The sequence below is a fragment of the Haliotis asinina genome, chromosome 9 (genome assembly GCF_037392515.1).
Source record: "Haliotis asinina isolate JCU_RB_2024 chromosome 9, JCU_Hal_asi_v2, whole genome shotgun sequence".
NCBI lineage: Eukaryota > Metazoa > Mollusca > Gastropoda > Lepetellida > Haliotidae > Haliotis > Haliotis asinina.
The window spans coordinates 40,818,339-40,833,122 of NC_090288.1; the positions used below are offsets into that span (position 1 = coordinate 40,818,339).

General features: G+C 38.2%; 1 protein-coding gene across 1 annotated transcript in view; it reads right to left on the minus strand.

Moving 5' to 3' along the window:
• Positions 1-280: 280 nt before the first annotated feature.
• Positions 281-14,784, minus strand: part of LOC137296155 (uncharacterized) — a 30,053-nt gene continuing 15,549 nt past the window's right edge. Inside the window, exons 5-13 of the mRNA XM_067827857.1 lie at positions 14,107-14,208; positions 12,673-12,819; positions 12,240-12,446; positions 11,484-11,631; positions 10,533-10,713; positions 8,967-9,594; positions 8,063-8,271; positions 6,867-7,015; positions 281-6,692 (exon numbers count right to left, since the gene is read on the minus strand). Of these exons, the coding sequence (XP_067683958.1) occupies positions 6,559-6,692; positions 6,867-7,015; positions 8,063-8,271; positions 8,967-9,594; positions 10,533-10,713; positions 11,484-11,631; positions 12,240-12,446; positions 12,673-12,819; positions 14,107-14,208 (1,905 nt within the window). The 3' untranslated portion in view covers positions 281-6,558. The remainder of the gene's footprint in view (positions 6,693-6,866; positions 7,016-8,062; positions 8,272-8,966; positions 9,595-10,532; positions 10,714-11,483; positions 11,632-12,239; positions 12,447-12,672; positions 12,820-14,106; positions 14,209-14,784) is intronic.

The window sequence follows — 14,784 nt, forward strand, 5'->3', positions numbered from 1 at the left end:
ATGGTCTAGCAGGCCAGGGGCCATTTCATACACTGCATCAACCAAGTCAGTGAGTCTGACTGCTGCAGTTAGTTGCCTCAAATGACAAGCATTCGTCACTAAGGACATATTCTAACCTGTAGTTAAGGGGTCTTTCTCTTCAAACTTCTAACCCGGAATAAGAAAGAGAATCTTCAGAAGGATCTTTAGCTACTAGACTGAAGAGCAAAAGAACACAACCTGGTTGTTTTGGGTTTTTTTGTTGTCACATTTTTAAGTGAAAGACATAAATATGAATTACTTTTATGAGATTTCTTTTTTTTGACACTTGTGTTTCTTTTGCTGTTCAGTATATTTCATGCTGTGTTATCATTAGGTTGCTAAAAAATCTTCAGTATTTTTCCTTTCAGCAGAACATGACAAAACATGCTTTGGGAATCAAACTCAGTTCTTTAGGTGGACAAGCAGCCATACTAACCTCTGTGCGACCCCTTTCACAATGTTTGACATAGAAGTTTGCATGAAAACTTTCAAGCATTGTTACAATCCTAACATAACAATCAGAAAATAAAAACATGTAAAAATATAAGAACCAAAGTTATGATAGGATATAAACCTTTCAGACCATAATAATTTGTGGATAATAAAACACATAAAGTTACATGATAAAAACATATATACACCAAATGTTTGTAACATTATGGCACTACCATAGAGCAAAATCTCAGGGTCCACATGCACAAAGCTATCTTAGCGTTAAAACTATCTTAAGCCTATGCTGGAGAATGGGAGTTACAATTGTTGTAGCGCTAAGACTGCTTTGTGCACGTGGGCCCTGATATGTACAGACTGAAGGTATACTGAAACCATCAACAAACATTCCATATGATCTTTATGTTGAGTAGATACGACTTCCTGTCAAAGTAAACTCAGGCTCTGTATTATTCGCTGTGTAGGCTGTTACAAGACACAAATTAGTACCTCTAGCCCCTCGCCTGACTGTTCTGATAGCTGTACTCCCTCCCCTGTAGCTGGTTTAACTGGTTCATTTAGTAGCTGAAGGTTATTGTTTTACCTAAGCAGCAGTTACTTAGGGAGAGGAGGAGGAGGAGAAGGGATGGGGACAAGAGGGATGGAGTCACTTGAACAAACCCTGTTAGGTCACATTAGCTAAGTTTTTGAACTGACCAATCAGAACAGAGCTTACCAAACACCAAAAGATATCATTTGCACATACTGTTTGAACATTTACCCAACAATATTTTATTCAAAAGATTCCATATGCTAATAAAAATAGTGTTTGTGTCAATACTCCGGGATGTCATCTTGCAGAAATATAACCTCACAGTAAGAACGTCATCAGAAACCTCTAAGCATATATACTGCAGGTCAAATACCTGTTTTTATGCACATTTTCATTTGTTGTGAGATCAGTGGCAGTGACTGGTGGAAGATAAAACATTTTGTAAGTCCTGTCAAATTAAAAAATAGTAGACATTGGCTGATTGCTTAAATCTGATCAGCCTGTATTAGTTCTCGCAAAGGAAAGCTGACACAATCTTCTACTAGGATTTGTTACACTCGGTATATGCAGTGTAATGAAACATACTAAGCCAAAGTTTACTTTGACAGAAAGGACTTCCTGGTGGCACCGGAATATGAAACATGTATGTGAAGAAACGTAACATATAAAACAAGAGTGAGTGAGTGAGTGAGTTTATTTTTACGCTGCTTTCAGCCATATTCCAGCAATATCACGGCATGAAACACCAGAAATGGGCTTCACACACTGTACCCATATGGGGACTTGAACTAAGGTCTTCAGAGTGATGAACCAACACTTTAACCACTAGGCAACCCCATCGCCTCTCTAAAACATGATCAACACTATTTAATAACTGAACACACATTTCTGAAATACATGCATACACCTTCTTTGATATGGTAATGCTGTTTTAATGATTAACAAAAGCTCTTTCTGTTGTGTTTAAATACATCATGACAGCCACAAAGACCAGGAATAATACAAATCAACAATCTTAGTACCATCAGAAGGTAATTGTGCCAGACTATCAGATCTACCTGGCACTGTAGCCATTCAATCTCCTAAGCTCTATGATCATTGGAGTTTTTCTGTGCTAAAACCACAGACACTCCCTGCTCCTACAATTTACTCCTGCTAACCCCATCATATCTTCTATCTGCAGACACGGGTGGACCTCCCTTGCTCCACCAACAATGCAGCTGCTATTAAAAATTCACTTCAATATTTTGAGCATTCATTGTATGAAATGAAATGTTTTTTTTCAAATACATGGGTCTGACATATGCTATGCACGCACACTAACAAACACAAAAACAATCTAAAATTGATTCTTAGTAAGTATAATAACATTTCAACTATAGTATCATTAACACAAACTACTGCTAATAACAAAATGCCAGGTAAGGTCAGTAAAGATATCAATAAAATGCCATTGAATCACTTGCATTGCAGGTGTCGTATTTATGCAGTATAATTATGGGCTGTCCTTATCACGGACTCTTGCTAATGCTTTACATCAGCTTCAAGAATAAGCAGTGAAAGAACTTTCCTATCAGATGATACTAACCTACGATTGCATAATAATACAAGGCTTGCATGAAGTTGTAAACTATCAGGTCATCACTACAAGCAGTCATCCTAGACGGAGTGTTGCCGTTATATGAAGTAATACTGTAATTACACATCACCATCATCAGTATGGCAACAATGTCGGAATATCACACATTACAAAACCGAACAAACTCATCGAATCACCTGAAAACCTTCTGTAAGGCAGGAACATGCTCCTATTCCATACCAATATGGTGGTACTTATCCAGCAACAAGTGTTCTTGGGATGAACCATACAATATAAAAATCAACATGCATTCAAATATAGGAAGCTCTATAAGCATGATATATGTGAACAAGTAATCATAATTAAAAATACAAAAAGACTGGTTGCTTATTAGATTTGTACAAAGCGAACTGATGACATTCCATTTGTAATGATAAAATAATGGATGGAGGATCAGGCATACATGAAGTTCTATCAAACTATCAAAAAGATTGCACAGCTTAAGACATAACACAAAAAGGCTCTACTACAGACATGCAAAATTTGTTTGGTGATGAATTGGTTTGGTTTGGTTATTGTTCAAAGCCACATTCAGCAATATTCAAGCTAGATGTCAGCAGTTTGTAAATAATCAAGACTGGACCAGACAATCGAGTGATTAATAGCAATGATCAACACAATTGGGACATGATGACATGAGTCTGCCTAGTCAGACAATCTGACCACACGTTCCTGTTAGTCACCTCTTAGGATAAGGATGGGTTCATGGAAGATCAATTCTAACTTTGATCTTCACGCTCCTGTTGTTTAATTTTGCCACTACATGGCTGCAGTAAATTACTGAAATTTATGCTGGCCTGTGATCCCATGGTAGTAAAATCAGTTCAGCAGGACAACTAAATAATAGGTTTGCAGAGGTTCTGGTGGACAGTGAATTTTGTATTGATAGTTAAGTAAATCGATGAATGTTATTTTGGACCAGTGATATACAGACAGAACCACTAATTATTGTCTTCTCACTGGTCCTTTGGTCTAGTGGGAAACTTTGAAAGATTTCTTTCCCTGCTAGCCAATTAGCAAGCCAATTTTTTCGTGTAAGCCTGATTGGTTGCAAAGCTTTTCTATGTAAACAGTATTGAGTGTTTGCCAAACTTTCATGGTGATCTTTAGCAAAAATCATGTGTAAGCCCCAGCTTTTTTTCTATAATGGTAGCTACACCCTAGAACCACAAGACAATCTAATGACCAATACTGTAAGCAACAATCCATGTTGTTGGGACACAATGATGTGCAATCAGTCAAGTAGTTGGTAGAACTGTTGGGTGTGTGGAGATTTCAAAAGATGATAACTATATTTGTATAAAGCTGACAGACTAGGAATCAGTACCCTGATATCAGGCTGGATTTTTTGGCTTATTTCATCCACTGGTTTTGCATAAACGATCTTTACTCACTCTCTCTCAAAGATTACAAAATAATTACACACTTTCAAAGAAACTAATACATGCTGAAGCTATACCCTATTCACCATCTGAAGACCAGTGACGAAATTCTACACCCAGCTTATTGTTATCATTTGCCCTGAAACAAAAACTTTACTATGACATTACACACTTTCTTGAGTATATTTATTACAGAAAATAGTGTTGAACAAAAATTCTAGCATTTATTAGGAAAATCGTGTCAGTTTCATCGATGTCTGAAGTAAGTTTGTTCGCTACTGCTTCAAATCTCAAAACAAAGAAACTTGATTTTCCATAAGTGCCCCATTTGTGAATATCTCGACTGACCAGGGTGATCAATACAGCTAAGACTTGAATGTTGACAAGCCACTGGTACAATCTGGGCAAACCAAGAAGTCAACATTGCCATTTGAACTAAATGCACAAATGCAAGTCACACTTTCTTCCTGCCTGCATCTAAAGAGACATTTTTCAAGTCCAGAGTGATCAATGTATAGAAATATACTTTGGACAGAAAGTAATTAAACATGACATTTGTAGCACAGGTGCACTTAAATTGTTTTTAAATAACAACATAAACAGTAAATAAATTAATCATGGCTGGGTAACGTTCAGTAAGATGTTTAATTCTTTTAAAGCCAAGAGCATGGTGTTTATGAAGAAAGCATGAAATGTTTCATTGAAATCTCATACGCTCCACACCTACCTGCCAAAACTTGGACATGGTACACAGGTGAAGCGATATGTGTGATAAATAATGGGGAAATAAGCCAGCAAATAGATGCAACATGCAGAAAAATATAATGGCATACAACTGGAGATTTCAGTTTCGCATCATGCATAGTAGGTCCTGTGGACTGTTATCTTTGCAACAAAAAATGTGTTTTCTATGAGGACAAGGCGATGTTTCATGGGTGATGTGCAGTGGTTCATAACTCACATTTCCAAACCCAGACGGACTCTAATTGAGCCAATACACCTTGTGCACAGACACATCAAGCAACGTCATCAAGATCTGGTTCCTCTCCAACATTCTTCATCATATTTATGCTCTCAAATTATGCAATATATCAATGTTAATTGTAAATTCAGCAAAAGTTGTTATTGATGCTTGTGTGTAAGATTTTCTTTCATTTTACAATACTGTTTCAAGCTGCTCTATGGTTACAACTTACCTATCTGGAAGCCATGTTTTGGGGACCTCTGACTTTATCCAGTTTTAAAGTTTATTGTTTTATTGTAAGGATTATCTTTACTGAAGTATTCAGGACTGGTATTGTGACTAAGCAGCTTGAAGGATATGCTGACCTGAATATCTCAATTTGGTGCAAAATTTTACAACTTGGGTTAGAAAACCAAATTGTTTTTCTTTGCTTTACTAACTTGGTTTTTCATTGCTTGTTGGTTAAACATGGCAGTCAGCTACATACATGATCATAGTCTGTAATATAAATCTGGACCATGTAATCCAGTGATTGTTTATGTCAGCAAAGATCTACTCCAGGTACATTTATTCTGACACACAGTCCCAAATAAAATCACCATGTTTTACAGGACACGTTAAACATACAAACATGACAAGCATGAAGTCAATAAAGATCTACTATATAAAATATTCATAAGAAGGTAAAGAGTGTGAAATGACAGATTAACTCTCGTCACGAGAAAAAATATAATTCTTTAAATTCATTTAAGTATAAAATAAGAAAATCTTATCACAACAATCATGACTGCAGATGTTGGAAAAATAAATAAGTTGGCAATACCTTGAGATGATGTGCTGATTTGGTTAAACATTGCAAAACATAAAGGTAATTATAAAGGTAGAGCGTTCACTCCAATTACTGTTCTGTCCCATATTAAGGAATAATTTCAGCTTAATTTTCTTCAGCACCTGATTTTGAAATCAATTTCGTGAAGGTGTTATACATAGGTGAATGTATCCTCAACATAGGGACATAGTTAATTTAATACACAGGACACTTCAATTCTTACAGTCTTTGGGTGTCGCTCAATAGTTACCTTTAGTGATAATATACTTCTTATCATTTTAGTGGCCTCTGAAGCTGTTTAAGACTGGGGAAGACTTGACAAAACTATGTACATCTCTGAAATAATGTGCAGTAGGATGAGACTAACTTGGATACTAGATGTGAATGCTAAATGGTTGGAGATGACATTAATGAGAGTACGAACTATTTTGCCAGCATCTGAACTTGTCAATATATATATATATGTCCAGATAAATTGTACACAGTCGGGACTATTCACAAGAGCGTTTGAAAATTGTCACCATTTTTTCTAATGGACCTTATCTGTCTGTAGTACTTTCTTGTCATTTTTGTTGGAGGGATACTTTGGACAGGTATCTGAAGATATGTAAAACATGGACAGTTGCTGCCTTCACAGATAAGCTGGAAACAATCAGTCTGAAAAATTTTGAAGACTCAGAAAGGCAACTGGGCCAGCTTGACTCTTGTAACCATGGCAACTGGATCCCAGAAGTAATCAAGTCAGTAACAGTCAAGGTCCATGAGGGAATGTCCTGGAGTCAACTTGTCCAGCACACTTGAGAAGATGGAGGGGTCAGATAGACTTTGACAAGATTCCTCCAGTTGGGTTCTACACTGGCTGTGAAAATTGGCATCTGAAAAAAAAACAACTGATACATAATGAATGTTCAGTATCTTTGTAAATATTAAGCTTTCTTTCCAAAACTGCCATCTTGACCTTGCAATGACATTGCTTGACAGGATTCACAGTCATACCAAGACTCTCCTAAATGTGGATATATAGTTATGCATGTTTTGTCCGCCATTACCTGACACAGTTAGCAGAAGCGATGGCTCATCCAGGATTTTGTTGAGGATGGAGGCACCGAGTTTCAGGTAGCGCTGGTTGACATGCTTATCAATGTTTTTGGCAACACCTAGCAACGTCTTCTGGACGACACTTGGAGCCACTTGGGATCTGTGCACAACATATACAACATTTATCACCACTCACAATTCCAATCTGTTTCATGTTTAGTGGAATCACTTAATATCAACAGCTGAAGAACATGATGAATACATACAACACTACAGGAGGCAAAAGTATGGGCATACAAAATTGTGCAATACCGACTCAGAGTTGTCTCCCTTACTAATGCCAGGATCTGATAACTGTATACCAAGCATCATTAATAGAGATGTATTTGAATCAAAGATTGAACAAAACTTACAACATTATTTATGATTTTTAATCGTCTGTTGTTCTACACTTCACTTCAATATTCCAGCTATGTTGTCTGTAAAAACTTGAGGTATGAACCAGACAACCCAGTGATTAACATCATGACTATTTATCTATGCAACTGGGATATGATGACATGAATCAACATATGATCAGCTGATCCTGTTAGTTGCCTCTTGCAACAAACATTGGTTTCTGAAGACCTGGAACCTTAAGGGTCAACAAGTGTGGCAACAACCAGCATATCTTGAGTAATAATAGTTTTTTTATCATCCAAAACAGTGTTCTGCAGGAGACATTGCTTGTGTGAGATAAAATGATATCCTTTTGTACAATGCCTTGACAACGCTATGACATGACTGTATTGCAAGTCTAATGGCTACTGTGTTCAGAGATGTACATTATTCAAAACCAATGAAGCATGACTTTTGATAAACACTAATACAGGATCCCGCCCTCATGTCTTCTGATATCAAATATATCAACACTCGTTGATAAAAATAAAAATATCCTCAGCAAACCTCTGACATTTGTAACTTTATCAACTCGTGGTGTTATATTTGATATCAAAAGACACTCTGGTGATAATCTCTGTATCTTCACTGGACATATATACAGAGTTTTCATTACTTATTGCTACCTCTTAACAACAAATCAAAGACAATCCACAATACAAAGACTGTGTAGCAATACTCATCAGCCATGAATAACTTTTGTCACATCAAAAACACTAAAAACAATCAGGAGTGCTTTAACTTATTTTGAGCAAAATTCTATAAATACCTGTATCGGATTGCATCAATCAGGCTGATAACAATGTTCGGGTCAAAATCCATCATCGTCAACTCCGGCTTGTACTGGGACAGGAAGAATCGGTGCAGGGCAGACGACAGTTTTCCAGCTTTCAGCACGTCTGCCACTGGCTTCTCTATAGATGTGTAGGCTTCCTTATCCTCATCCATGAAGGCTAGGGAGCACACTCGGCACACAATCTGGAAGGGTGAGTGGGTGAGTGGGTGAGTGGGTGAGTTAGTGAGTTGGTCGCATACTGTCAAAAGTCAACCCTTCAGACAAATGACATAATGTTACTTCACACTGTGAGTGAGTAAGGCATTCTGGGACGGTTTGTCACACTGAATGACATGGTGTTGGATTTTGTGCTGCAGTCAGCAATAATCCAGCTGGAAGTAACAACCCTGTGGATGATATTTTCAGCAACATTAAATGTCTGTTGAGGAATGAGCGAGTACGGTTTTATGCCACTTTTAGCAAAAATCAAGCAAATAAAACGGTGATGGACACCAGAAATGGGCTTCAAATTTTGTAACCATGTCAGGGCATCAAATCAGAGTCTTCCATGTGACAAGGGGATGTTCATCCATGAGACTATCCCATCATCCCCCGTTGTGAAGTGAAGAGATGGACTTCATTTAGTCGTCTCAACAGACAAGCACATTTTGCTGAGGACCTATTCTAAATTGGAACCTGCATGTCTTTCTGCTTGACACCTTGATATAAAGCGGAATAAAGGTTAATCTTACTCACTACTCCAGGGACATGGGACACCAATAATGATCCATGAAAACCACTAATCTCTATCAATTTAATTTTAGGTTTAATTGGGTGTCCGTGTAAATATGCTACAATTTCACAACAAAATATGTCGTTGTCTTTCATGAATACCGACCTGAGTTTTGACCAGTCTGTTAAGGAACTGAATATCTGCGGCAGAGTAGTTGATCACTTCCTCCTCTTCCTCTGAGACTTCATCCCCTACTCCAAACTTCCCCTCTTCCCCTGTGCCCATGCTCCGCACCAAACCACTGTCAATTTGACCCAGCTCACTAAACAAAGACACACCATTTTGGGAGTCCTGGCCATTGAATGTGGAAGTTACCACATCAGGTCGAGAACCACTCCCAACCACTACATCACCGTTATCACAGATACCATTGTTTTGCACATGTTCCAAATCACTATTTTCTTGTCCATTATTCAGTCCTATAACAATGTCCTTGGTTGTGTAGGAGCCATTTTCAGTTTTAGAACTGTCACTGCCGGAACGTTCTTTTACTGTATCATTGACCTCCATGTTTGGATTGGATGGTGAAGGATCACCTTCTGATGATTCTTCAGAGGTCGAGTCGTACACACCGGGACCTTGGAGGTCAACGAAAGATACTCTCCTCTCATTGGATCGCAAGCTCTCATATGACCTTGACTTTTTGAGTATTCCATCAACAGGTTCGACATCTGATGTTTCATCATCACTCTCATCACCGGTGTTACTCTCCAGCCATAAAGTCTGCTTTTGTCTGAGAATAGAGAAAATATTTCCCTGTTTAACAAGATGAATATGCTTGTTTGTTACACACTGAATCAACATTACCACAGCTATACCTCAGAAGACTGATAAACAGCCAAGTCAGACAGAGTATAGTTGTACACCACTTTTAACTATATTCCAGCAATATCAAGGGCTTCACACATTGTACCAAAGTGGGGCACTGAACCCAGATTTTCATCATGATGAGTGAACACTTTAACCACTAGGTCACCTAATGCCTCTAATCAATTCAGAACCAGGGAACAAAGACACCAGAAATGGACTTCACACATTGTACCCAAGTTGGGAATAGAACCTTGGTCTTTGACGTAACACGTGAATGCTTTAAGCACGTAGCTATCCCAATACCTCTGTGCAACTAATGGTTGATATCATGAGCAACATTTGACAGGGACAGTCACAAATCATACCAGTGACTAAAAGCAGCAATCAACTCCATTTGCCAACACAATTCGAGATGTCAATCCCAAAATTGATGTAATTGAAAATCTGAGTTCTCAAAGACAGAAAAAATTAGAAACTTTCCCAACAAATTAGTGATCTCTATAAATTGTTGCACTCCATGAATGAAATTTTCAATGCATTACACATGGCAATTCTTATACAACTGAACCTGGTTTGCAGTGTGTGCAAGTTAAGCGAACAAAATAGACAGTGCATGGAAATTTATCAGGCAGCCTACACTACTTCCAGACTATAGTTTGAAAAAAATCAGAATGAAATGGAATCGACATGCATTTTTCGGGATGATTCCGATAAATTCAGCAGGGTGACATCTCTTGACAATAAGAGACTATTTGATCTAAATTATCTGTCAGATGGTACAATCACTTGAGATGTTGTCTGACCAAGGATCTCCATGAAAGTATCTGCAAAGCCATCTAATCTTTTATACTCTTGACTTACTTCAACTGCTCCAATCTTGCCATCACATACAGGAACCTTCGACCCTCCATGGTCACACTAAGGTCAGAGGTGAAGGTCTTCATGGCCACATGTATGATCCCTGTGGCATTGAGCTGCATGTAGTCAAGAAGACCTGCTAGTTTTTCCACACCCTGCACCAGCTTCCGTTTGCTACTTCTCTCTGGAACACACATGTGAACAGAGTCAGGGCTACAGATAATTTTTCAATCCAGGAGTACTGGGACACCTTAGGATTACATGCAGAGTACTGAATGGAATTTAATAAAGCATATGCAATCTTGTTTCCCTTCATACATGCACCACGACATCGCTACTCTTGGCTAAACAGGTCAATAAACAATAAAACAATACTTTTCAGGTATAAACATACATAACATATTCGTACAGACCATACACTATTTCCTCCTGAATCATGCATATTTTTTATCCGTACATACGTTGATACAGACCTTATTTGGAAAGAATACATGCAAAGTGTCACACAGAAAACACACATTGACTACAACACATTCCTTGAATAATATTCCCGAAAGCCATTTCAAACGTCATCATATCAAAAATGTGTAGATCAATGGTCATGCTGTTGATCACTGGATTGTCTGGTCCAAACTCAACTATTTCCAGACTGCTGCCATGCAGCTTGAACATTACTGAGTTCAGCTTTTAACAACAAACCAACCAGTCTAAGTTAAGGAAGCCCAAATTTTCCAAGGTTCAAGCTCTGAATCTATTCTCTGATTAGGTCATCTTTTCAATTCCAGAGGAATTATTTGTCGTCAAAATTATATATTTTTAGAGACTAAACATTACACTCAGTGGCACATATAATAGAGATCAACTAATGCAGAGAACATTTCAATGTTGCTCTGAGCAGTACCAAATTGTTTTCAACGTGTGTTGTGTTTCCTCAAACCTGGTCAGGAGGCCTACCTTTGTCAATGATGCTGTTGACCTTTTCAAACACCATGTTACAGAGGCTGGCGAGAGTGCGACAGCCGGACTGGGTGACAAATAGCGAGTGAGTGTGGTGCTTCATGGCTCGTAGAATCAGCTCAATGGCCGTCTCCCTCAGTGGGGCCTGAAGCAGACACTAATATATATCTCAAGGATATGACAAAGTAATCATAAAATCTATACTTCTCTTGATAAAGCCCAAGGGTACGAATCTAAAACTTTTAAAATTTACTCTATACTTCTACAAAAGCTATAATTTTTTTGTTTCATATCACATAAACAGAAATATGCTGACATGGCAATACTTCATTTGTGTTATTAGTCTGAGATATGTTCAATTTGTGTGAAAAATGTGACTCCAGGATTCATACAGTGAGTCAGTGAGTTGAGTTTTATGCTGCACTCAGCAACAGTCCAGCTATATGGCAGCAGTCTGTAAGTAATTGAGTCTGGACCAGACAATCCAGTGATCAACATGTGCATCGATCTGCGCAACTGGGAACCGATGACATGTGTCAACCAAGTCAGCGAGCCTGACCATCCGATCCTGTTAGTTGCCTCTTACGACAAGCAGAGTCGCCTTTTATGGCAAGGATGGGTTGCTGAAGGCCTATTCTACCCTGGACAATCACGTGTCAGGTTTCAGACAGACAGATGAAGGATCAAAATAGGGTCAAACATGAGATTCAGACAGCTTATCTTAGCACAGCGGAAGGAGAATGTAGAAGTTACCTTTTCATCAATGGATGGAGTGTACGTTGCTACTTTACACAGGATGTCGATCCCATTCTGCTGAACCTCAACTTCATCCACATACACAGACATTGAACCCAAAATGGCTGCTGTTGCTTGGCAACCAATGAAGGTTGATAGGTTACTTGGTACATGGCTCAAGGCCCTCAGAAGTTTCAGACACAAAGCCACGTGAGACACAGGGTCCTGAAAATATATTAACATCTTTAAACTTGAAATTCTTGATACATGAAACATTTTTGCTCAAACATCTTGGAGTGAAATGAATTGTAAGCAATGTCATCCATTTATCTAAGAAAACAGTGTTCACAGTAAACCCTTGTCATAACAAACACAGTCATAATGGACACAGTTACACAGGACACAATTTCATTTGTTGAACTATGTTAAAAATAGCAAAGGTTGAACGCACAAGGAACTGCTTCAGTATCTCCACGAGGAGATGGATTATAGGAGTATGCAGTGGTCTCCCTTTGTCCGTCTCAGGTGTAGCCTGACTCTGCCTGGCCATCTCCATCAAGAAGTTCTGGAGAATGTCTCTTCTGTGTGTCCCAACATCCTGTAACAGATATACACTGTGGTGAATACAGATAGATATCACGTTGAATACATGAAGATTATTCCACAAGCAAGAGCGCCATACAACTTATACGAAACAAGTGGTGAATACAGACTGGTACAATGGTAAATACACAGAGATTATTCCACAAGCAAGCATGTGCTACAACTTATACAAAATAAGTGGTGAATACAGATCAGTACAATGGTAAATACACAGAGATTATTCCACAAGCGTGTTGTATGACTTATACGAAATAAGTGTTGAATACAGATAGGTACAATGGTATATACACATAGATTATTCAATAAGCAAGTGCGCCATATGACTTATACAAAACAAGAGTGACTGGAAAAGTAACCGGGGTCTTGATCCACAGAGCATTTACAATGTTACTGCCTGTCAAAACTGTGTTGTTTACCATAGACTTATTAATGTTGAAGCTCTACATACGTTTTGTGGATCGGGACAGAGTTTTCTAATCAAGAATCCTTGAAAAGGTTTGCAAGGGGTAATTAGCTGTATGACAGATTTAAAATCAAGTCTACCTCTTTTTTCAGTAGGATAAATATTTAAACAGAAAGACTTTCCATGGGAACTATGGTCATACAATCTCAGCCATTCATAAGACACTCCAGGATGTTCTAGCAGCCACATGTCAAAGTTTGAATACGGAGCAAAGTCAAAATGTCTTTAGTGTAGTTTTGGATGGAATTTTCTTGTCTAAAACCCCTACAAAAATGCTTTGAAGGCTGGTTTCTGTTTGACTGCTTTCTCTTTAGCTGCTGTTTGACTGCTTTGTGTTTGGCTGCTTTCTTGATAGTCATTTCACTGTAACATATTTGCGATTACACTTTCTTAGCTAAGTACAAATTCTAGTACTTTTGTTGGGTCGAGTCCCATTTGGGATTCGAACCCACAACTTCAACTTGAGGTACCTAATCGCAAGATGGAGAGGGTTAGGCAGCTGACTTGTGTGCTGGCGATTAGGTACTCTGAGAGTGTGGGTTCGAATCCAGGACAGGACTCAACCCTCGAAAAGTACTAGAATTTGTACTTTACTTATACAGTGTAATCCCAGAAACAAGATATGTTACATTAGCCACTTCCTAAATAGCATTGTGTAATCACTGCCATTTCACTGGCAGCCAAAGTTCATGAACGGTCAGGTTGACATGACTTGTAATGGAATGTCCTTCAATCTTTGTGAAGTGGTAGCAAGAACAAAAATCTGACTTTAATGAAATCGACAATCTTGTTGTCTGAAATGTTGAATGTACTGCCTACCTGTAGCATCCTGAACACCTGATCAAGGAGTGACGTCGTCATCCGTGTGTCCGTGAACTCATGGATCTGTTTGTTGATACAGCCAGCAGCCAAACTGGATAACTGAAACATGACTGAGGGCTTGAAATTGTATGTTTCACATAATGAAATTGAATCACAAATTTATCAACACATTCCATTGTGATATTCCATTACTACGCTGAAGTATATATGTCAAAATATAACTGAAGTGCATACACAAGGACTTCAGAAGACCACAGTACCTGTGAAGGGCCATTTGAACACATTGAAAGGGCTTAAAGGACATTAAAAATTATATTAAACAGTATTATAGCTAAAATGGATAGAATTATCACTAAAACGCCAGCATTTTATCAGAAATTAGTGGGCCACTGTAACTTGATAATGCATACAAAATGTTTGATGACAGGCAATTATCAAACTTGTTGTTAGGTAATGTCATGAGTAGGTCAGCTGTTTATTTTCAATCACCTACAGCTCGTTTGATGATGAGTTCATTATTGACGATATTTCTGACTCACATTCTTCACATGTACCTTAGCCATTATGCACTTTAGTGCCAGTGCCAACAATAACAATTGTACCATAAATAACAACGTACAGCAATGAAAACATCGAGTCTGAATTCTAACTTTGTTGAGCACTTGAAAAATGGCA